This window comes from Emys orbicularis, chromosome 4, assembly GCF_028017835.1.
Source record: "Emys orbicularis isolate rEmyOrb1 chromosome 4, rEmyOrb1.hap1, whole genome shotgun sequence".
In the NCBI taxonomy this organism is placed as follows: Eukaryota; Metazoa; Chordata; order Testudines; family Emydidae; genus Emys; species Emys orbicularis.
In genome coordinates this window covers 114,534,015-114,557,712 of record NC_088686.1, presented here as the reverse complement: position 1 = coordinate 114,557,712, position 23,698 = coordinate 114,534,015, and the positions used below count along the sequence as shown (strand labels likewise).

The following is a 23,698-nucleotide window of genomic DNA, read 5'->3' as shown; positions in this document are numbered from 1 at the left end:
TGAGCATGGCCCTATCTCTTCCACATAATGGCTAGTATTTAGCAGTAGGGAGGGAGAAGCACATACTATACATTCTCAAAGTAACTGTACTGTGTGCTGGGAATGTTCTTTTCCCAGCCACTCCCTATTCCCCTCTCTTGCCCCAGCAGAAGACAAACTGCCTGAACTTATTCTACACAGGCATAATGCCTCAGATCACATCAGCCCAGCCAGTATATGTGTGCACCTGCCACCCAATGTGGGTAATATGCTTCAAAGCACTATTTAGACCATGTATTTTGTCTTTACACCACAAAATTAGCATGACTTACTTTTACGGGGTAATGGGCATATTTTGCAGCAGCCATCTTCACTTAGTATGATATCAGCCTGGAATGCAGAAATAGGGGGAAATGATTCAGAATTGGAGTGTACGTACCAACCTGGGGGGTTTCCCAGCTTCCCAAGTTTCCTTGGTGCCAGCAAGAGGTCTGCATTGAGATCGATGCTGATTCAAAGGAGGGCTGGGGGAGCTTGATGGTATTCCAGTGAGGGGCAACTTCTGCATCAGTATACCAGTAATAGGCAGCTTCTTTACAGGCTGGCATTGAGTGGCGCTCATTTTCTCTTTTTACCCTCAGAATTAAGCATTCTAATATTGTATATACTAACCCAACTTTTAAATACTGCATGCTGTAGATACATGAAATTCTGAGTGACTGAAGTTGAAGTGTTGCAAGTAAAGGATTAAACCAGCATTGGTCACATAGTTAATAAAATACTGACCTTCCACCTATGCGGCCCTGGTTCCAGTCCATCCCAAAATCTTGACTGAGTTGGAGGGCTTTATTTCAATCAATTCCCCTTCAAAATAATGTACTCTCCTTCACCTTATTTAGTCTCAGTGGGTGGGATTTTCAAAATCACCTAAGTGACTTAGGAGCACAAGTCCAATTAACTTTCAATGGAATTTGTGCTCCTGTATCACTTAGCACTTTTGAAAATCCCACTCCTTTTTGAGTGTTCTGTTCTCTACTCCATGCTCTGTAATCCAGCGCAGCACATAACTTTGGCTCAAGTCAAATTCAAAGGGACCATATTTGAATAGGCTATAATTAGAATTGCATCCCACATAATAGGTATAATCTTTGGACACAGTGGTCCTACTGTTTTTGCCTATCCTTCCCCAGGCAACAAACGTGAGAATTAGAGGAATATTTAGTAGTACTTACAGGATCGCAGTCTTCTGGGTATATGGATTGACAGGCTTTCCTTACAGTGACAGGAATAAACTGATCCTCAGTGTGTTCACATTTATAGAAGGTACAGTTATCACCAGGCTTATGCCAGACTTTTCCAGCCTGTAAGTAACAGTTGTAAAAAATTAATAGAAATCTACGCATTATGTCTTTAAAAAATCCTTTTTTTCCATACTATCTACTACAGTGTGATTATTCTGCAAAAAGGTCATTTACAGTCCTTGAGGGCTAAATCAGGGGAGTTCCTGTTGAGGGCTTTTGTAATGTTAGCAGCATAGCTACTATTGTGTAAGTAATAAAACCCAGTTCATTGAAAGTGTGAGGAGACTATATACTACACTTTCAAGATCGTTTTAATAATGGATTCACCTATCCCTACTCAACTACTACTGAATTACAGTCAAGCGATAATAGTACAATAAGAATTAGCGATACCAAGAAAAATGCGGTGAGTGTACAGGTTGGTTTGGAAGGGAGACAAAGTGGCTGTGAACAGTCTCTTTGTTTTGTCATCAGTCATACCCTCAAGTTGTAATAAAGTGTATATACTCGTGAACTTGGCGCTGAAGACGTGTCTGTCTGTAATGACCTATTGTTTCCTTTGTAAAGATATCAACATACTCTTCCTCTTGAGAAAATACACAGTGGGGCAAACCCTAATACTATTCAAGACAGTGTCAAGATTTCCCGTGACTTCATTGACGCCAGGATTTGTCCAGTAATATTATAAAGCTTCCAATTGCAATTGGCCACATGCAGCCAGATTCTGCCCTCATGAGAGTGATTCCCATTGAGAGCAATGAGTGCTGTGTTTTCATACCGAGGGCAAAGCCCGGCCCAGTGTTTTTATCTACATTGCTTTTAACATTGAATTCTGAAAGCTATCATTATTGCAGTAGCTCCTAGAAGCCTCAATCAGAATGGAAGCCCCATTGTCCTGGGGACTGGCCAAGCACGGAGTGAGATCTAACATGAGAGAAGACACAGCGAGCGAGTGTGATAAACACCGGGACAGAAAGGGAAAGAAGGAGACTGGAGTTCACAAAACCTTAAAAGCAGTAGTTACCTGAAGCACATGGACTGTGTTATTCTCCATCTTCAGTACACAAGCCACCTGTACACACTCGCCACAGCATTGTCCAGATTTTATCTTATATTCATAGCCCTGTTTGTAAAGGAATAAAAAAGGAATTGCGCTGAGTCAAGGATGCTCGTTTCCTCTCAGGCAGGTTTTTAAATTGTGGGTGATGGGACAAAAAGCGGCACTCACCAGTGGGCACTCAGTGTCACATGGAATGGGCTGGCAGTTAACGATGTTTCTCTGACTGTCTGGCTGTACTTTGGCAGAGCAGGTGCACTTTTCACAGGTACCTTTTGGAATGACAGCTCCAGGCTAAACAAAGTCAAAGGAGGAGTATTAATTGTCAATAAAAATAAATTGCTTCATGTACAGATCTCACAGATCAGAAATACTGGGCTAAATTCTTTAACCACACTGGAAAATTTGACCCACTTTATTTAACCAGAGTCCCAGTGTTGGTGATATGAGTACCTTATTTTTCTTGGGGCAAATTCCTTATGCTTATGCAGAGGGTGATGGAATGTTGTTTTTTGATGAAGTAATGGACAATGTTTAACTCAGCCTTTGTGCAAAGAATATACCTTTCTGGCCCCTGCTAGGATTCTGAACCAATTTTTGTTCTATTACATTGTTGTGGTTATTTGTTATTACTGTAGCACCTAGGAGCCCCAGTCATGGGCCAGGACCCCATTGTGCTAGGCGCTGCAAACTAATACGTTTTGTGTTAGAGTAAGTAACATATATGTACATACCTTGTAGAAAGTTCCATTGGTTACACAGCCTGCTTTTAGCTCTGTAAGGGGAAAAAACAAAACAGTGTGATGCAAATGTAATTTTTTTAAAAGAAGCAGAAAGACACGAAAAGCTATCAGTCATTTTGTTGACAAGATATAACAACAGAATGTAACTTCTTTACACGGTGCTGCTCAGACTGCTTTCTTCAACATCTTGACAGGTGTGGATAATTCACAAAAGAAGAGCTTAATACTTACTACATGTGAAGATAGTACAACAATTTCCATTTAATACTTCTGGGATTAACTCGTATCCTAGTTGACAGCTGGCCACTGATTCGGGGCACTTGCTAGTGTCACATCCTATGTAATGTAAGACAGAAAACAAGGAGTTCAACATAGTTAAGTACAGAAGATTCTGTACTGTATGAACAAGAACTTCTGAAGTTTCCTCACTGGGCCATAATTAGCACCCTAGCTCTGTGAGCAAGCATGAGGATGGGATTAGAAAAACCTCTGTAAAGCCTCATTTAAAGTTAATGAGCTTTATTCTTAACCTTAATTCTTAAAACAAATAGTTTAATGTTCTAGCTCAGAAGAGCGGATTAGTGGAAACTTCTCTCTCCAGTCAGAGACAAGTTTGAAAGAGAAAATGTATAGGGATGGAGACTCTGGTGACTTTCAGGAATTCATAAAACCTCTACTCCAGTTTGTAAAAGTTCTAGAGATTTTGTGAAATAGCTTAGAACTTTTGGTGACAGTGGGGTTTTTTTGTGGGATGAGGTGGTTTTAGAGAGATTTTGTTGGTGGTGGTATTATTTACTTATTAGGGGCAGTACAGTTTGTTTTCTTCCAACAGTTAAAATAATTGGACATTTCAAATGACTTTTTGGTAGGCATGCTTTCCCTTTGCTGGTGAAATACTTTTTTCTCTCTCTTGGAAATGAAATGTGTTTTTTTTTTTAAAAGGTGCTCCCTTCAGACATCTTGTAAATGCTATACAAAAGGTGTGGGGGTTGTGATGGCACAAGTGGGCACTATATGAAGAAAGTAAATTCCAAATTAAATGCTGAAAAGATGCCTCACAAGTTCCCCACGATATATACAGTATTTTTCACATGGAAGAGCTGAGAGGATTCTTACGGCATTCAGTCTGGACACAGCATGGGTCTTCTCGTGTCAGCGACTGGACAGGAACAAACCCTGGGTCATCACAAGAAACTGGCGGGAGTGGTTTACATGGGCGCTTTGTACACCGCACTGTAACAGTGTACCGGTCACAAACACAGTCCTGGCAATTGCTTTTCCACTGGTCTCCAGGCTGTAAAAAAAAAAAAAAGTTTAGAACCGAGTCAGACTATTTGCACTAGTTAGCTTGTTCAGGGCTAAAGCTATGCACAGCTGCATCAGCATCATTCATGTTTATATAATTTCTAGACTAATCTTTATGAGGGAACCTCAAACTCTGAAAATCCTTAGAAGAGGACCCCATATGTTACTAAAAGTATCTGATCATGACCACCTTTCCTTGCATAAATCTGTTAATTCCTAGAGATTGTGTGAAAGATACAAGAAATATAATTGAAAGAGCATAGGGAACACCCATGTGTGTTCTGAATGCGTAACAAAATTCTCATATCAGGTACGTCAGGTTATAAAATGGGTCTTGTAGAAATTAGATGGAATTAAAGAATTGGGACTGCAAAGTTTGCTATCTATAACTAATTTTTCCTCCATCCAGCCCTTCATTTCTAATAAACTTTGCATGCCAAATTCCAGAAAATAAAGGAAACCAATATGCTGGTCCTCTAGGACTGCTATTTGTCCTTGTATTTTTAGAATGTAATGGAAAGATTAGAAATGGAAGAACCCATTATCTATAATTAAGGCCTGGTCTACACTAACCCCCAAATTCGAACTAAGGTACGCAACTTCAGCTACGTGAATAACGTAGCTGAAGTCGACATACCTTAGTTCGAACTTACCGCGGTTCAGACGCGGTCCACACGCGGCAGGCAGGCTCCCCGTCGACTCCGCGGTACTCCTCTCGCCGAGCTGGAGTACCGCAGTCGACGGCGAGCACTTCCGGGATCGATTTATCGCGTCCAGACCAGACGCGATAAATCGAACCCGGAAGTTCGATTGCCAGCCGTCGAACTACCGCGGTAGTGTAGACCTGGCCTTAGTCATTCATAAAATTACACAGGGTTCCAGAATTCAGACACTTGCATATTTTTTTTTCTACAATTTAAGAGGGACGCACATTTTCCAAAAATAAATATTCCTCAAAATCTGTTAGAATGTTTGGCAAACCCCATGTTCATAAACCCCCAAATGTTCCTTGAGCTCTACAATCTATATTTGGTAAAACATACTAATTGCAATACTCACTAATTTGGGCTGTCCATCTGGTCCTATACAGATACCTGAAAAAAAATGAAAGGATAGATATTAATATTAGTGCTACTGAGGTGATGTGGAATAAATGTGATAGGTTTGGGTCAGGCTACTGCAACCAGAAACAGCCTGCAGATAGATCCTAGAAGAAGAGGGCTGACAGATTCATTCAAACATTGATGCTATTTTCAGATAAATACTGAAAACAACACATCAGAAATACCTTTTTGTCAGTTTGAATGTTTCACAGGTTCATAATACACTGAGGACACACTTTAAAATTAAAATAAACAATAAGGTGGGGGCAGGGAAGATGGTAGAACAAATGTAATGTATTCATTTTTCACTTCAGCATACAATGGCTGTAATTAAGATCATATAAGTGAAATGAATTCTGAGCCCAGTTATCAGTGCACATTGAGCCACATCATCAAATAACCAAACTGGCAATTATGATTATCAGGCTGTGCTGAGAAGAGGCAGAGCACTGTAAAAGGAGGAGTGCTACAGGGCAGGGTCGAGATGCTTTGGCAGAGTGGTGTATGGGAATCTTGCATGGGTCATAGCAGTAGCAGGTCTGGAATTAGCCAGCATTATTAGTTACTTGCTTTCATAAGCAATATTCACCATATTCAGCATTCTTTATAAAACTATCAAGGGCCCAAACCAACACCCATTGAAATCAGTGGAAAGCCTCCCATTCACTTTACTGGACATTGGATCAAGTTCTAGATAGACAACAACAATGCTTATCTCTTATATAGAATTTTCCATCAGGAGATCTTAGCATGCTTCACAAAGGAGGATAACTACTATTATTCCCAATTTGCAGATGGGGAGACTAAAGAACTGGAGAGACTTGCCCAGAGTCAGTGGCAGAGATGGGAATTGAACTCAGGCCTTATGACTCCCAGTCCAGAGCCCTATCTACTCGTAAAGTAAAAAACATCATGCTTACGACAATCAGAGACACAGACACCACCACTGTTTGCATTGACGAGAAACTTTCCTTCAGGGCAGAAACATCCTTCAGTTAGGCCAATGCCATTGTATTGAACAGCTCTAGAGTGGAAAGAGGCATATGTTAGAGTACAGGTCTCTCACAGTTAACAGCCAAGTGCAATCCATGCAGGTAGTCACAGCATTTAGATGATGGATACATGTGAAGAGGGAAAATAATTCAGTTCTTTTAAGAAGCAATAGGAATTACAGGTTAAATTCTTTATTAATTACTAGATCTGGCTGAATAATGATAGATTTTATTAATGAAAAATGCCAAAATTCACCAGATGAATTATTCACTATGATAATAAAGGATCCTAAGTGACAAAAATCCATAAGGACACATTGAACTAAATGGTTTGCTTGTATGTTCTTTCCATACCTTGAATCACAGGTAGCAGGATTAAGAGGCCCACATGGGTTATACACTTTGCCCACTGGACAGTTATATGCTGTATGGGAAGGGGAAAATATAACAAGGTTAAAAAGCTGAGAGATTGCATTTCAGTTTGGGTTATATTTTGTCAAAAGAGGTCCCATGCATCTAAGGTCCCAGGCTTTTAAGTGGTCTTTCCAACCCCCCCCCCCCCCCCCCGCCCATATTCATTCTGGGTTTCTGTCAATAGAGCACTCAGTGAAGCAGTGAGTAACGATCATGAGCTAGGTTGAGTTGGGATGTAAGACTGTTAGTTTAACCCTTCATTTTGTATCATCATTTTCCACCAGTAACTTTCCAATCCTCTCTTCCCCTCTCTGAAATCTCATGTTACTCTCCTGTAACGAGTAAGCGGGTGCTACAATGAAGCAAAGTAGTAGCTCACCCTTTCGCAAAACACAGCTGGCCAGATTCTTAGTCTCAGTGATACCTGTGTAAATCCACAATAGTTTCAATTGCTTCACTGAAGCTACACTGGATTTACATTGGTCTGAGATGAGAATCTGACCTTTACAGTATCACCTCTGTGATGCTCCATGCTGACAACCATTTGTGAATTAGGTATCCAAAGTTTGTTCCAAATCTGGATCATCTGAATTAATGTTGCCATATTCTATCCACTAAACCACTGAGACAGACCTGCTCATGTTTTTATAGAGCTATTAAATACATTGAGTAAGTGTGAGATGCAGGACCAACTTATTGAACAAGCCTTCAGTTACTATTTCATTAACACCTGTATTTGTTAATGCTGCAGTACTTACGGCATTTGCCCTTGGTCTCTCCTCTCCAGTCAATACAAACACCTCTAGTGGCACACAGAGTGGCATATATCTCCAAGCCGGAACACTGCATGGATGTATTGGTCATGTGACATGCATCAAAGACACAGCCCTTGTAAAAATCTTGTGGTGGTATCACCTTGTGGCATTCTTCAAAGACTCTTTAAACACAACAGAGAAGAAAAAAGTTTCATTTCCCACCGTTGCTATACAAAATCTATTCTTGTCAAAGAGGAACATCACAGTGTGAGCATATTGTCCTTCTCCTTTGAGATGAGTTTCTGACTGAAATTTAATGTGGGAGAAAGACTCCAGAATGGAAAGGCTGAGAAGTTTGAAACCATCATGTAGAACATTTTTTATGTACAATGTACACCCATTTTAGATTTTTTTATGGGGAAAGGAGTCTGTCTTTCTGTCTAAGTTTTCATAAACCAAACACATCAGGCATCTTACAAATGTAAAGTGATGTTACTGTTTGAAAAATATAACTTGATGTGGATAGATATACCATGGAAAACATGTGGGAGATAGATGATTTTGTGGTTAAAGCACATAACTGCAAGCCAGAAGATTTGGGTTTTATTACTTGCCAGGCCCCTGACTTGCTGATATTCTCCATACCCTCTCCTAGAGAGCTGTGGAATCATCATGGAGATCTCCTTGGTGTAAACATGTATGTGATTTCCACTTGCAGAGGACTTCTATTGCATTTGCCCCCCTCTGCAGCTGTCACACAACTGTTTGGCCTTCAGATATGTGCATAAAGCCACCCTAGATTTGGCCCTGTATTTGTTGATAAGGGCTTGATTGGGATATAGTTCTTATCTCCATCATTTTATAAGATTTTTGGATACTTTTGCTTAGTTAAGGAAGAGTAAATTAATTCATTTTTGTATCTTACTCGCTCAAAATTATCTTGCAAAGAGCAGACGGAGGACAGCTGGGAGCTGGAGTGGGGGTGCTGGGTCCTGGTGTTGGTGTTCCTACACAGTATCGCTTCTTGTCATCGTCAACCTTCCAGTGGGGAGCCATTTGGGTACAAGAAGGGCTGATCTTACCACTTGGCAAGCGGCAGTCATCTATTTTGGTGTTTGTGCATGTACCTGGAAGACCAAACATAACCAGATCAGAAGGGTGTGAGCCACTGACAAAGTGCATAACCCATTATGTTAATATCAAATTCAAAACTGGTATGCATAGTGAGTGGATCAAACTCCTTGTAAGTTTAGATTGCTTGATACTCAAAGTGCATCATTTCCTTTGAGTTTACATAATAATTGCTTATGTAAGATTAAAATTATAAGACAAAAATCAGGTCATTGAAATATTAAGCATTTGAACCTATTTGTTAGAAGCAGATTGAAGTAATATAAAAAAGTAACAATGAATGAGACCCAAATTCTCCCTAAATCCATTTACTTTACATTTGAGGAATTTCAGTCTATGGTAAGCTTGAATAACTATCTGGCTCAGGGAATAAACATAGGGAGAGTGAGAAGAGGAGGATTAATGCATCTATCTTACCACACTGTCCTTCAGTGTTATTGCCAAATTTGCTGAATGGGAGTTTCACTGAGAATATCAACCCGCTGAAGGTGATGGTAGCTCCAATCTCAGGTATTTCAACAACCATGTTGATGCCAAGCATGTAAATAGAAATGCCATCTTTCTGGAAGCCTGGGTTGACAACCGTTTTATTGAAGATAATCTGCATATGGGGTTAAAAATGATGTCATTTCAGGATTCACTTTTGTTAGACACATATTTTAAAATAATTTGTTTACTAATCTTTATAATCATGTCATTTCATGATGACATATCCCATGTTCCTCATATCCCACACCAGGTTTTTATAATAATAACTCGTATTCATTTTTTTCCCTTTCGATGCTGCTTTACAGTCCCCGAATAACTTAGTTGTGGGACTAATTATCAGAGTGGTCCTGTTCAATTAGCATGGTTATGCAATTGGTCATATTCCATCTGGGCAGGCTCTATGCTAATACACATTATTTTAAGGCCAAATATAATGAGTGAAAATATCATTTGCGTCTTTTTGTAGGCATTTTTCCTTACAGAAAATGACTAGGCTGTAATTTTTTAAGCTGAAGCAAGATTCATGCTGTTATTCTGTTATAATCCTGTCATCATTGTGTAGTCACAATGGACCAAACCATGAGGGGTGTCTAGCACAGGGAGAGCCCCTGGAACTCATATTGAAATACACATTTCACCCATCATTTTTATATGGTGACTTGTTTCCTCTTTAAATTAAGCTGTTACTCACATTTGCCACATACAAATTCCAGGTGCTAACAAAAGTGTGGACCTTTGGTTGGTGATATTGTTCTTCAGGAATTATTTCTATGTTAGGAACTTAACTCCTTTCTCATTTGATTGGGATGGAGGAGGGAGAGTTGCAGATCCCTCAAGTACCATTCTGTTTTGACTGGGAATCACTGGGCTACATTTTACAATATGCCCTATTCCAGTGGTTCTCAACCAGGGGTATGGATACTCCTGGGGGTACTCAGAGATCTTCCAGGTGGTACATCAACTCATCTAGATATTTGCCTAGTTTTACAACAGGCTACATAAAAAGCACTAGCAAAGTTAGTACAAACTAAAATTTCATAGGCAATGATTTGTTTATACTGCTCTGTATACAATACATTGAAATGTAAGTACCATATTTATATCCAAATAGATTTATTTTATAATTCTATGGTAAAAATGAGAACGTATTGTTATGTCTGATTTTGTAAGTTTTTAAGTGAGGTGAAACTTGGGGGTACACAAGACAAACCAGACTCTTGAAAGGGGTACAGTCATCTGGAAAGGTTGAGAAACACTGCCCTATCCTGTCCCTGACAGTGGCTTATGAGTGCTTGGCACAGCTCTGTGTGTGTGTGGGGGGGGGGGGGGAACACACACACCTTTGCATCTCCCCTCCCACCATCCTGAGCCATCTGAATGCCAGGTCAGTCCCCAAAATGAAATAGGGCAGCATGAGGACACTTCTAATTTTCACCAACTGCCAACAGCAATTTAGGATTACTGTGGTAAATGGATGCTCTAGTTCATCCCCTTCTCTTCAATTACATCTTCTGTGCCAGCAAATAGGAATGGAGTGGAGAAGGAGCTATTAGGGGGGGCTTTATGCTCATCAAAGATCTCCATACTCAGGGGGAGATCCCCATTTGGCCAACTAACGTGAAGTGATTGCTGGTTTGCACCATCAGGGGAGAATTGGTCTTCTGGTGTATATCTGTGCCCCTTTGTATTGATTTTTTGCACACAATATATGAGTTTGCATCAGACAGAAGTCCCCCAAGAGCAATGCATTTCCACACCAGCCCTTACAAAAGACTGTGTCTTAATCAGATCCAAAAACAGAATACCTTGCTTCATTCACCTGCCTCAATAACATATTCCATGGGGTTGTGTCTCGTGCTAGAACTCATAATCTAATCTTACAAAAGAATATAAGAATGGCCCTATTGGGTCAGACCAAAGGTCCATCTAGCCCAGTATCCTGTCTTCTGACAGTGACCAATGCCAGGTGCCCCAGAGGGAATCAGCAGAACAGGTAATCATCAAGTGATCCATCCCCCGTCACTCATTCCCAGCTTCTGGCAAACAGAGGCTAGGGACACCATTCCTGCCCATCCTGGCTAATAGCCATTGATGGTCTTGTATTCCATGAATTTATCTAGTTCTTTTTTGAACCCTGTTATGGTCTTGGCCTTCGGTTGACTGTGCGTTGTGTGAAGAAATACTTCCTCTTATTTGTTTTAAACCTGCTGCCTATTAATTTCATTTGGTGACTTTACTCTTATACTTTACAATACCACATGTTCCCTAGTTTTTGAACTTCCTCACTCTTGGGAATTTAACTCTGACAAATATATCCACCTCTTTCATAATTTTCTATTTTTCCAGTAAGGATAGCTCTAGCTCTCTAAACCTTCTATTATATGTTTGCTTCTTGAGAATTGGCATAATATTTTTTATCCTATGATGCCCTCTGCCTAAGCATTTCTGTGCTATAATAAACACAAATGCCCTCAATATTTCACACGAGGTTCAGACAAATGCCTGTACACCTTATTTCTGTTTTGCTGAAATAGGAAACTTAATAGGAACACTGCAAAAACGTTAAAGAATTATATTTTACCTTATTAGCCATCACTCCATTATAGAGTTCACGCGTCAGCACTACCACTGTGTACTTGTAGTAAACAATAATGGACTGAGGACAGGAAAGTCCATCTTCCGCATCACAGAAATAATTGTCAATGTCAACACGGAAGTTGTCATATTTAGGAGTAATCTGCTTCACCAGAGTATATGTGCAGTTGTCAAGGAATGTGTAATAGGTTCCATCGAATGTAATGTAGTGAGGGTCACCCCAGCCACTACAGACACCTGGTAAAGAGATAAAATGTAGATGCTAAGACTAAAATAGGTTTACAAGAAAGAATTTAGAAAGTTAAGCCAGTAACACAACCTTCTAGATAGCCCTGGAACCATGAAAAACAAATCCCCATATATTCTATTTACGTGTTTTGTGTATTTTCAGTGATGTTCTTCCTTAATTTAGTTGTCACTTACATTCACATTCATAGTGGTAACAGCAGCCATCCTCACTGAAGACCTCTACTGGTGGGTATCCGTTGGCGCAGGTAATTTTCTTTACAGGTGGGCATTTCACTTTCTGTATAACAACTTTGTTATTTCCCTCGCAAGTTGCAGTGGTACAGTTGGATATCTTCCATGTTTCACCCATCTGTTTAAAAAAAAAAAAAGGAATTGGTGTCACAAGAGCTTACAATTAGGTTTGAGCTTTATACAGATTTATAGTTCCAAAATGTTATGATGCTTGCAGTGTTTGGGGGGTTATGTTTCTTATGATATATTTATTATCTCTAATGTTTGACATCCATGTTTTGGAAATTTTGGTGACAGTTATTGTGCAGTACATTTTACACTACAAATAGATGAGCAGTAGTGGCACGGTTTTTGCTGAAACCTTCTAAAACAATTCAACCCAAAGCAGCTAATCAAGGAAAATGTTGAAACTTATAAAAACTGAAAACAGACAGTTATAATGGAAAGGGTTATGCAGCCTTGCCTACAGGCATTTGTTCTGCTCTGCCTTATGATAATATTCCTGCTACTTTTGTGTCTATGGCAAAAGAAAACCTTAAGATTAAACCCTGGCAGTATGGTGCTCTGTGGCAATGTACCATCTGGTGTTCCAAAGCATAGTCAGGTTTCTTGGACCCGCAGTACCACGGGAATTCTGAGGAGGGCAGGGGAAGCTCTGTGGCAAGGGGAGCGGAGTTCGTGATCCTACACATTTCCTCACAGAATCCTTGTAGATGACACCAGTGCACCGGTGCATGCACAGAACTTCCATTATTTTTCATATGTGAGAAAAGATTCTGTTGAGACTCAGCCAGTGTAAACTTAAATGAGCAACAAAGCCTGGAGATCTCCACTGCTTTATACATCAGAAACAGAGTTGTCAGTCAGGGAGAGGAGCAACCCATTTTAGCATGAGAGATCTCTCCCCAATGATGATCAGAGTGGGGGGGGGGGGGGTGACATCCTCCCCGAAACTCCCACCTATACCAAGGCTGCAGAGGTAATTTTTGAAGGTGTGTTTTAACCCAGAGGAATCATATTGTCCCTTTGCCTTTGCAACATGTATGATACTACAGCCCAAAGGCCATCATGAGAAAGAGTGAGAGCTTGGGTTATGCAAAGGGATGTTGGTCAAGGCACAAGGGAGATTACCACACCATAAGCATCTCTGTGGGTTACAATGTAGAGTAGGCCCAAAGACACAGAGTTTTCCACACTATCTTGAGCATACTCAAGATTTCTCAGTCCAGTGTAGAGCTGTCATACCCAGGAGTAAGAGGCATTCCCATCTCTTACTCCAGTGTACAGAAGGGGCAAGATTGGCCATTACAGAATGGAGAGAAGAAATAGCTATCCACTTCATTTGCAATACAAATATTTTGGAAGATTAATTCTCTTTGAAATTTGCAGATACCAGGTTGCACAAATTAACCTGTAATATTCAGACTAACATACAAGAGTTTTATACCAGTTTTGCACATTGTCTACCACAAGAATTGTTTAAAAAAAATGTGGTCTTTCAGTTTTAAATAATTTATAATGTTCTTTCCTGCGAGTCCCATTATTATTAAAGGTATTTTCAAGGCTGTACAAGATAAGAGATCGATACCTTTCTGGGAGGTTTAGCATCAGGACACTCAATTTTAGTGGTTGAACTAACTGTTGTAGTGGGAGTCGTAGTTGGTTTAGATGTTGAAGTTGTAGGTGTAGTTGTTGTTGCTGGAGTTGTTGATTTACATGGTCCCTTAAATCGCTCCACTGAACATGTTTTACTACAAATGGCATAAAAATTACATCCATCCTTGTCTATTTCGTTGTAAATCATTTCACCTATAAAAAACAACCATTAGAATACACAAAATACAAAGAGAAAACATAAAAAAATCATTGAAAAATCTGCATTAGTTCAATTTGACTGTGGAAAATTTTAATATAATTACAATCTGTACTTTAATTAAAATACCCACTCAAAAATGATGTAAAAATCTGTTTTAAATATATTCTAATGGATTGTTAAAGACTTACCAGATGCATAAACAGCGTCCTCAATTTGGCAAAAGCAGTGAGTAGTTGTCATGGTTACTTCTGTTGTTCCTGTTTGTGTACTTGAGATAGTTGGAGTGGTTACTCGTGTGGGCGTTGTTGGCAAAATTGAGGTTGTAACAGGACAATTTACGTTTTCTTCACAGCACAAAACACGTATCTGATAGTTGAAACACATTTTAATTTTGCTGATTTGATCCTCATTTTTGCACACCAGCCCAAAATTGACATCGCACTGCACAACTTGACCGATCTGGTCGATGCTTATGTCCGGTTGGTTTTCTGCCCTACACTCAATATTTGCAGGCTTTCCGCAGATTATCTCTCCTGCAGCCCTTATGTTGTTATAGGTTTCAATGTCTCCTTCTTTAGGTCCAGAAGAGGGGAAATCGACATCAAACCATTTGGACCATGTGCACGTTGGTTGACACTTTGTAGTTATGGAAGTGGTTGTTCCTGTAGTTGTGGGTATTGGCGATGTTGTGGGGATTTCTGTGGTAGGTAGAGTGGTGGTACCCGTTGTGCTTGTGCTTCCGGTGGTTCCTGTAGTGGTGGTTTCTATGATTGTGGTAGTTGGAGATGCTGTGGAGATCGGCGATGTTGTGATGACTCCTGTGGGAGGCAGAGTGGTGGTACCCGTTGTGCTTGTGCTTGTGCTTGGTTCGTTAGTGGTAGTGACTGGAGTTGTTTCAGAGGTAGTAGTTTCTGGTGTTTGTGTGACTGTTGGTTTAGTAGAAGTTGTGACTCTGGTGGTTGTTTCTGTGACTGTAGTTGTTGGTGTACGTGTAGTTGTGGTCATGATACTTGTGGTTGCGGTTGGGCAGTTAGGGTTCTCTTCACAGCACAAAACACGTATCTGATAGTTGAAACACATTTTAAATTTGCTGATTTGATCCTCATTTTTGCACACCAGCCCAAAATTGACATCGCACTGCACAACTTGACCGATCTGGTCGATGCTTATGTCCGGTTGGTTTTCTGCCCTACACTCAATATTTGCAGGCTTTCCGCAGATTATCTCTCCTGCAGCCCTTATGTTGTTATAGGTTTCAATGTCTCCTTCTTTAGGTCCAGAAGAGGGGAAATCGACATCAAACCATTTGGACCATGTGCACGTTGGTTGACACTTTGTAGTTATGGAAGTGGTTGTTCCTGTAGTTGTGGGTATTGGCGATGTTGTGGGGATTTCTGTGGTAGGTAGAGTGGTGGTACCCGTTGTGCTTGTGCTTCCGGTGGTTCCTGTAGTGGTGGTTTCTATGATTGTGGTAGTTGGAGATGCTGTGGAGATCGGCGATGTTGTGATGACTCCTGTGGGAGGCAGAGTGGTGGTACCCGTTGTGCTTGTGCTTGTGCTTGGTTCGTTAGTGGTAGTGACTGGAGTTGTTTCAGAGGTAGTAGTTTCTGGTGTTTGTGTGACTGTTGGTTTAGTAGAAGTTGTGATTCTGGTGGTTGTTTCTGTGACTGTAGTTGTTGGTGTACGTGTAGTTGTGGTTATGATACTTGTGGTTGCGGTTGGGCAGTTAGGGTTCTCTTCACAGCACAAAACACGTACCTCGTAATTCAAACACATTTTAAATTTCCTGATTTGATCCTTATTTTTGCACACCAGCCCAAAATTGACATCGCACTGCACAACTTGACCGATCTGGTCGATGCTTATGTCCGGTTGGTTTTCTGCCCTACACTCAATATTTGCAGGCTTTCCGCAGATTATCTCTCCTGCAGCCCTTATGTTGTTATAGGTTTCAATGTCTCCTTCTTTAGGTCCAGAAGAGGGGAAATCGACATCAAACCATTTGGACCATGTGCACGTTGGTTGACACTTTGTAGTTGAGGAAGTGGTTGTTCCTGTAGTTGTGGGTATTGGCGATGTTGTGGGGATTTCTGTGGTAGGTAGAGTGGTGGTACCCGTTGTGCTTGTGCTTCCGGTGGTTCCTGTCGTGGTGGTTTCTATGATTGTGGTAGTTGGAGATGCTGTGGAGATCGGCGATGTTGTGATGACTCCTGTGGGAGGCAGAGTGGTGGTACCCGTTGTGCTTGTGCTTGTGCTTGGTTCGTTAGTGGTAGTGACTGGAGTTGTTTCAGAGGTAGTAGTTTCTGGTGTTTGTGTGACTGTTGGTTTAGTAGAAGTTGTGATTCTGGTGGTTGTTTCTGTGACTGTAGTTGTTGGTGTACGTGTAGTTGTGGTCATGATACTTGTGGTTGCGGTTGGGCAGTTAGGGTTCTCTTCACAGCACAAAACACGTACCTCGTAATTCAAACACATTTTAAATTTCCTGATTTGATCCTTATTTTTGCACACCAGCCCAAAATTGACATCGCACTGCACAACTTGACCGATCTGGTCGATGCTTATGTCCGGTTGATTTTCTGCCCTACACTCAATATTTGCAGGCTTTCCGCAGATTATCTCTCCTGCAGCCCTTATGTTGTTATAGGTTTCAATGTCTCCTTCTTTAGGTCCAGAAGAGGGGAAATCGACATCAAACCATTTGGACCATGTGCACGTTGGTTGACACTTTGTAGTTGAGGAAGTGGTTGTTCCTGTAGTTGTGGGTATTGGCGATGTTGTGGGGATTTCTGTGGTAGGTAGAATGGTGGTACCCGTTGTGCTTGTGCTTCCGGTGGTTCCTGTCGTGGTGGTTTCTATGATTGTGGTAGTTGGAGATGCTGTGGAGATCGGCGATGTTGTGATGACTCCTGTGGGAGGCAGAGTGGTGGTACCCGTTGTGCTTGTGCTTGTGCTTGGTTCGTTAGTGGTAGTGACTGGAGTTGTTTCAGAGGTAGTAGTTTCTGGTGTTTGTGTGACTGTTGGTTTAGTAGAAGTTGTGACTCTGGTGGTTGTTTCTGTGACTGTAGTTGTTGGTGTACGTGTAGTTGTGGTCATGATACTTGTGGTTGCGGTTGGGCAGTTAGGGTTCTCTTCACAGCACAAAACACGTACCTCGTAATTCAAACACATTTTAAATTTCCTGATTTGATCCTTATTTTTGCACACCAGCCCAAAATTGACATCGCACTGCACAACTTGACCGATCTGGTCGATGCTTATGTCCGGTTGATTTTCTGCCCTACACTCAATATTTGCAGGCTTTCCGCAGATTATCTCTCCTGCAGCCCTTATGTTGTTATAGGTTTCAATGTCTCCTTCTTTAGGTCCAGAAGAGGGGAAATCGACATCAAACCATTTGGACCATGTGCACGTTGGTTGACACTTTGTAGTTGAGGAAGTGGTTGTTCCTGTAGTTGTGGGTATTGGCGATGTTGTGGGGATTTCTGTGGTAGGTAGAATGGTGGTACCCGTTGTGCTTGTGCTTCCGGTGGTTCCTGTAGTGGTGGTTTCTATGATTGTGGTAGTTGGAGATGCTGTGGAGATCGGCGATGTTGTGATGACTCCTGTGGGAGGCAGAGTGGTGGTACCCGTTGTGCTTGTGCTTGTGCTTGGCTCGTTAGTGGTAGTGACTGGAGTTGTTTCAGAGGTAGTAGTTTCTGGTGTTTGTGTGACTGTTGGTTTAGTAGAAGTTGTGACTCTGGTGGTTGTTTCTGTGACTGTAGTTGTTGGTGTACGTGTAGTTGTGGTCATGATACTTGTGGTTGCGGTTGGGCAGTTAGGGTTCTCTTCACAGCACAAAACACGTATCTGATAGTTGAAACACATTTTAAATTTGCTGATTTGATCCTCATTTTTGCACACCAGCCCAAAATTGACATCGCACTGCACAACTTGACCGATCTGGTCGATGCTTATGTCCGGTTGGTTTTCTGCCCTACACTCAATATTTGCAGGCTTTCCGCAGATTATCTCTCCTGCAGCCCTTATGTTGTTATAGGTTTCAATGTCTCCTTCTTTAGGTCCAGAAGAGGGGAAATCGACATCAAACCATTTGGACCATGTGCACGTTGGTTGACACTTTGTAGTTGAGGAAGTGGTTGTTCCTGTAGTTGTGGGTATTGGCGATGTTGTGGGGATTTCTGTGGTAGGTAGAGTGGTGGTACCCGTTGTGCTTGTGCTTCCGGTGGTTCCTGTCGTGGTGGTTTCTATGATTGTGGTAGTTGGAGATGCTGTGGAGATCGGCGATGTTGTGATGACTCCTGTGGGAGGCAGAGTGGTGGTACCCGTTGTGCTTGTGCTTGTGCTTGGTTCGTTAGTGGTAGTGACTGGAGTTGTTTCAGAGGTAGTAGTTTCTGGTGTTTGTGTGACTGTTGGTTTAGTAGAAGTTGTGACTCTGGTGGTTGTTTCTGTGACTGTAGTTGTTGGTGTACGTGTAGTTGTGGTCATGATACTTGTGGTTGCGGTTGGGCAGTTAGGGTTCTCTTCACAGCACAAAACACGTACCTCATAATTCAAACACATTTTAAATTTCCTGATTTGATCCTTATTTTTGCACACCAGCCCAAAATTGACATCGCACTGCACAACTTGACCGATCTGGTCGATGCTTATGTCCGGTTGGTTTTCTGCCCTACACTCAATATTTGCAGGCTTTCCGCAGATTATCTCTCCTGCAGCCCTTATGTTGTTATAGGTTTCAATGTCTCCTTCTTTAGGTCCAGAAGAGGGGAAATCGACATCAAACCATTTGGACCATGTGCACGTTGGTTGACACTTTGTAGTTGAGGAAGTGGTTGTTCCTGTAGTTGTGGGTATTGGCGATGTTGTGGGGATTTCTGTGGTAGGTAGAGTGGTGGTACCCGTTGTGCTTGTGCTTCCGGTGGTTCCTGTAGTGGTGGTTTCTATGATTGTGGTAGTTGGAGATGCTGTGGAGATCGGCGATGTTGTGATGACTCCTGTGGGAGGCAGAGTGGTGGTACCCGTTGTGCTTGTGCTTGTGCTTGGTTCGTTAGTGGTAGTGACTGGAGTTGTTTCAGAGGTAGTAGTTTCTGGTGTTTGTGTGACTGTTGGTTTAGTAGAAGTTGTGATTCTGGTGGTTGTTTCTGTGACTGTAGTTGTTGGTGTACGTGTAGTTGTGGTCATGATACTTGTGGTTGCGGTTGGGCAGTTAGGGTTCTCTTCACAGCACAAAACACGTACCTCGTAATTCAAACACATTTTAAATTTCCTGATTTGATCCTTATTTTTGCACACCAGCCCAAAATTGACATCGCACTGCACAACTTGACCGATCTGGTCGATGCTTATGTCCGGTTGATTTTCTGCCCTACACTCAATATTTGCAGGCTTTCCGCAGATTATCTCTCCTGCAGCCCTTATGTTGTTATAGGTTTCAATGTCTCCTTCTTTAGGTCCAGAAGAGGGGAAATCGACATCAAACCATTTGGACCATGTGCACGTTGGTTGACACTTTGTAGTTGAGGAAGTGGTTGTTCCTGTAGTTGTGGGTATTGGCGATGTTGTGGGGATTTCTGTGGTAGGTAGAATGGTGATACCCGTTGTGCTTGTGCTTCCGGTGGTTCCTGTAGTGGTGGTTTCTATGATTGTGGTAGTTGGAGATGCTGTGGAGATCGGCGATGTTGTGATGACTCCTGTGGGAGGCAGAGTGGTGGTACCCGTTGTGCTTGTGCTTGTGCTTGGTTCGTTAGTGGTAGTGACTGGAGTTGTTTCAGAGGTAGTAGTTTCTGGTGTTTGTGTGACTGTTGGTTTAGTAGAAGTTGTGACTCTGGTGGTTGTTTCTGTGACTGTAGTTGTTGGTGTACGTGTAGTTGTGGTCATGATACTTGTGGTTGCGGTTGGGCAGTTAGGGTTCTCTTCACAGCACAAAACACGTACCTCATAATTCAAACACATTTTAAATTTCCTGATTTGATCCTTATTTTTGCACACCAGCCCAAAATTGACATCGCACTGCACAACTTGACCGATCTGGTCGATGCTTATGTCCGGTTGGTTTTCTGCCCTACACTCAATATTTGCAGGCTTTCTGCAGATTATCTCTCCTGCAGCCCTTATGTTGTTATAGGTTTCAATGTCTCCTTCTTTAGGTCCAGAAGAGGGGAAATCGACATCAAACCATTTGGACCATGTGCACGTTGGTTGACACTTCGTAGTTGAGGAAGTGGTTGTTCCTGTAGTTGTGGATCTTGGCGATGTTGTGGGGATTGCTGTGGTAGGTAGAGTGGTGGTACCTGTTGTGGTTGCACTTCGGGTAGTTTCACTAGTGGTGGTTTCTACAGATGTGGTAGTTGGCAGTGTTGTGGAGATCGTCGATGTTGTTGTGACTGGAGTTCTTTCTGGTGTTGTTTTACTCACCAGTGTGGTTTCCTTAGTTGTACTGTGCATTTCTTGAGTCGTTTTTTCATGTACGGGTGCTGTTTGAGCTGTTTTAGTTGTCTTTATTTGCGTAATAATTTTTTTTGTGGTTGCTGTTGTCCTTGTTGTTACTGTCGTTGTAGTGGCTGGGGTGGTTGTTACTGTCGTTGTAGTGGCTGTGGTCGTTGGTTCTATTGGGATAGTGGTTGAGGTGGTTGTTTCTATTGGGGTAGTGGCTGGGGTCGTTGTTCCTATTGGGGTAATGTTTGGGGTGGTTGTTACTGTCGTTGTAGTGGCTGGGGTGGTTTTTACTATTGGAGTAATGGTTGGGGTGGTTGTTAGTATTGTTGTGGAGGTTGTTAATATTGTTGTAGTGGCTGGGGTGGTTGTTACAATTGGGGTAGTGGCTGGGGTGTTTGTTCCTATTGGAGTAATGGTTGGGGTGGTTGTTAGTATTGTTGTGGAGGTTGTTAATATTGTTGTAGTGGCTGGGGTGGTTGTTACAATTGGGGTAGTGCTTGGGGTGGTTGTTACTATTTGGGTAGTGGTTGGGATGGTTGTTACTGTCGTAGTGGCTGGGGTGGTTGTTCCTATTGGGGTAATGGTTGGGGTGGTTGTTGGTATTGGTGGGGTGGATGTTACTGTCGTTGTAGTGGCTTGGGTGGTTGTTGAGCATGATACAATTACATTTCGGCAACATTCAATTTTGATCTGGTAATTATAGCAGATTGGTGGGAGTTGATCCTTGTTATAACATATCAGCCCTTCTGTTTTGCTGCATATTACATTTTGCTCCAGCTCATTTAATGGTGTGTTAGGGAATCTTTCTGCTCTGCATTCCACAGCCTTTGGAGCTTTGCATACATTGTATCCTTTGGCTCTTATATTCTTAAATGTATCGAAATCTCCATCATTGGTAGCAGACCCTGGGTAACTTATATCATACCATTGTGACCATTCGCATAGTTCTTTAAAACAATCATCAGTTGTTGGAGGAACAGTTGTCACAGCTGTTGTAGTTTCTGAGATTGTGGTTATTGCTGGAGTAGTTGTTACTGTTATTGATGATGTAGGTTTTGTTGTTGAAATAGGTGTAGTAGTTGCAGCCGTGGTAGTTTCAGTGGTTGTTGGTGTAGTGATTGTACTTATTATTGTGGTAAATTCTGTGGTGGTGGTTTGAGTAGTGGTTGGTGAAGTAGTTGTAGTTGTAAAAGTGTCCGGAATTGGTGTTGAGGTTATTGGAGTAGTAGTTTGAGGAGTTGTCATGGTTGTAGTACCTGTGGTTGTTGTAGTTTGTGTGGTTGTGGCAGTGAAAGGTGTAGTTGTGACTGTTGTAGTTTCTATGCTGGTGATGGATGAATGTGTAGTTCCTATTGATGTAGTTTCTGTAGTTGTAGGAGTCAGTGTGGAAGTTTCTGTTGAAACAATGGGTGTGCCTGGAGTAGTTGTAGTTTCTGTAGTTGTGGTAGTGAAAGGTGTAGTTATGATTGTTGTAGTTTCTATAGGGGTGGTTGTTAAAAGAGTAGTTGTTTTAACTTCTTTGGTTGTGGTTTCTGTTGTGGTGGTGGGTGAAGGTGTAGTTCTCACTGTTGAAGTTGTAGTTTCTGTAGTTGTAGGAGTCTGGGTGGAAGTTTCTGTTGAAACAATAGTTGTGCCTGCAGTTGTTGTAGTTTCTGTAGTAGTGGATGTGGATGGGCAATGACTAAAATCATCACAGCAGAATACTTTTATTTGATAGTTATAACACATTTGGAGCACTCCTTCCTGATCTTCATTCCTGCAGACAAGTCCAAAGGATACATTGCACTGGACAATTTGGCCAATGTTATCAATTGATTTTTCTGGGAATTTCTCGGCTCGACATTCTATATTTTCAGGTTTGCTGCAGATCACTTTTCCTGCTGCTCTAATATCATCATATGTTTCAGAATCTCCTTTATTGTCCAGACTGGGAAAATGGACATCATGCCATTCAGACCATTTGCATTTTGGTTTACAAGGTGTTGTGGATGTGATTTCTCCTGTAGTATATACAGTTTCTGTTGAAGGGCTAGCAGTTGTTTCAGGGATTGTTGTTGATGGAGCTGTGGTTCTAAGAGTTGAAGTTGACACACTCGTTGTTTCTGTGACTGGAGATGTTGAAGGAGTTTTGTAGGTCATGGTACTCGTTGAAAGAGTAGTTGTTTTAGATTCTGTGGTTGTAGGTAGTGCTGTAGTTGTTGAAGATATACTGGTTACAGTAGTTTCTGGAGTGGTCGTTTTTGTGATGGGTGTTGTAGTCTCCGCAGGCGTTGTGGTAGCAGGAGTTGTATATTCACATGGTACAAAGCTACAGCATAAGATTTTTATCTGGAAGTTGTCGCAGATCATTTGATGCTGATCCTTATTATAACATATTAGTCCCATTGTTGTACTACATTCTACTTTTTGCTCTAGTTCATTTAATGGTGTGTTAGGGAACTTCTCAGATCTGCATTCAACAGCCTTTGGAGCTTTGCAAACTTTATAACCTTTGGCTCTTAAATTATCAAATGTGTCAAAATCTCCATCGTTGATCCCAGACCCTGGATAGCTCACGTCATACCATTGTGACCACTGGCATACTTCACGAACACAGACTGATGTAGTTGGTGTCACTGTGGTTAAAAACCAAAAAGAGTGAAAATTTAGTACTAAGAAATTCAAGCAAATATTCTCCTTTCTATTATACCAAATAGACTGAGCGTGATGTCAGCTATCAGCTGTAGGAAGAGGGGCTTGTCTAGACACTTGCCAAAGGGCATGAGCTAGTATACTGAGCTCAAAAATATATCCATTTATTAGGCTAGTTAAATTATAATGAATATCCATTCAAATAATGAAAATAATCGCAACATATGAATTTGTTGGTATGCCTGGATTTATCACTTCCAAGGGCATGGCCATTATTTCTTGTGATGTGCTAGGATAAAGAGTAATTACCAAAATTTCAAAAATAGTTGCCTAAGTTACACATGCGTAATTTGCACACTTGGGAAAAAACATCTTTGCATAAAATTTTCCATTTTGTGCAGCATGTTTGCACCTTCTCATGAACATTAAGGCCCTGATCCAAAACGCACTGAAGCTATGGAAAGACATCGTT

General features: G+C 41.4%; 1 protein-coding gene across 1 annotated transcript in view; it reads right to left on the bottom strand.

Annotated features, from left to right (window-relative positions):
* The window catches only part of MUC5AC (mucin 5AC, oligomeric mucus/gel-forming), a 53,584-nt gene that overhangs the window by 1,336 nt on the left and 28,550 nt on the right, over positions 1 to 23,698 (bottom strand). The window contains exons 31-47 of the mRNA XM_065402609.1: positions 14,349 to 23,210; positions 13,933 to 14,153; positions 12,288 to 12,462; positions 11,851 to 12,101; positions 9,198 to 9,381; positions 8,575 to 8,776; positions 7,653 to 7,831; positions 6,835 to 6,904; positions 6,409 to 6,512; positions 5,445 to 5,479; positions 4,197 to 4,374; positions 3,312 to 3,416; positions 3,072 to 3,112; positions 2,509 to 2,631; positions 2,305 to 2,403; positions 1,212 to 1,340; positions 312 to 369 (exon numbers count right to left, since the gene is read on the bottom strand). Coding sequence (XP_065258681.1) covers positions 312 to 369; positions 1,212 to 1,340; positions 2,305 to 2,403; positions 2,509 to 2,631; positions 3,072 to 3,112; positions 3,312 to 3,416; positions 4,197 to 4,374; positions 5,445 to 5,479; positions 6,409 to 6,512; positions 6,835 to 6,904; positions 7,653 to 7,831; positions 8,575 to 8,776; positions 9,198 to 9,381; positions 11,851 to 12,101; positions 12,288 to 12,462; positions 13,933 to 14,153; positions 14,349 to 23,210 — 11,016 coding nt within the window. The remainder of the gene's footprint in view (positions 1 to 311; positions 370 to 1,211; positions 1,341 to 2,304; positions 2,404 to 2,508; positions 2,632 to 3,071; positions 3,113 to 3,311; positions 3,417 to 4,196; positions 4,375 to 5,444; positions 5,480 to 6,408; positions 6,513 to 6,834; positions 6,905 to 7,652; positions 7,832 to 8,574; positions 8,777 to 9,197; positions 9,382 to 11,850; positions 12,102 to 12,287; positions 12,463 to 13,932; positions 14,154 to 14,348; positions 23,211 to 23,698) is intronic.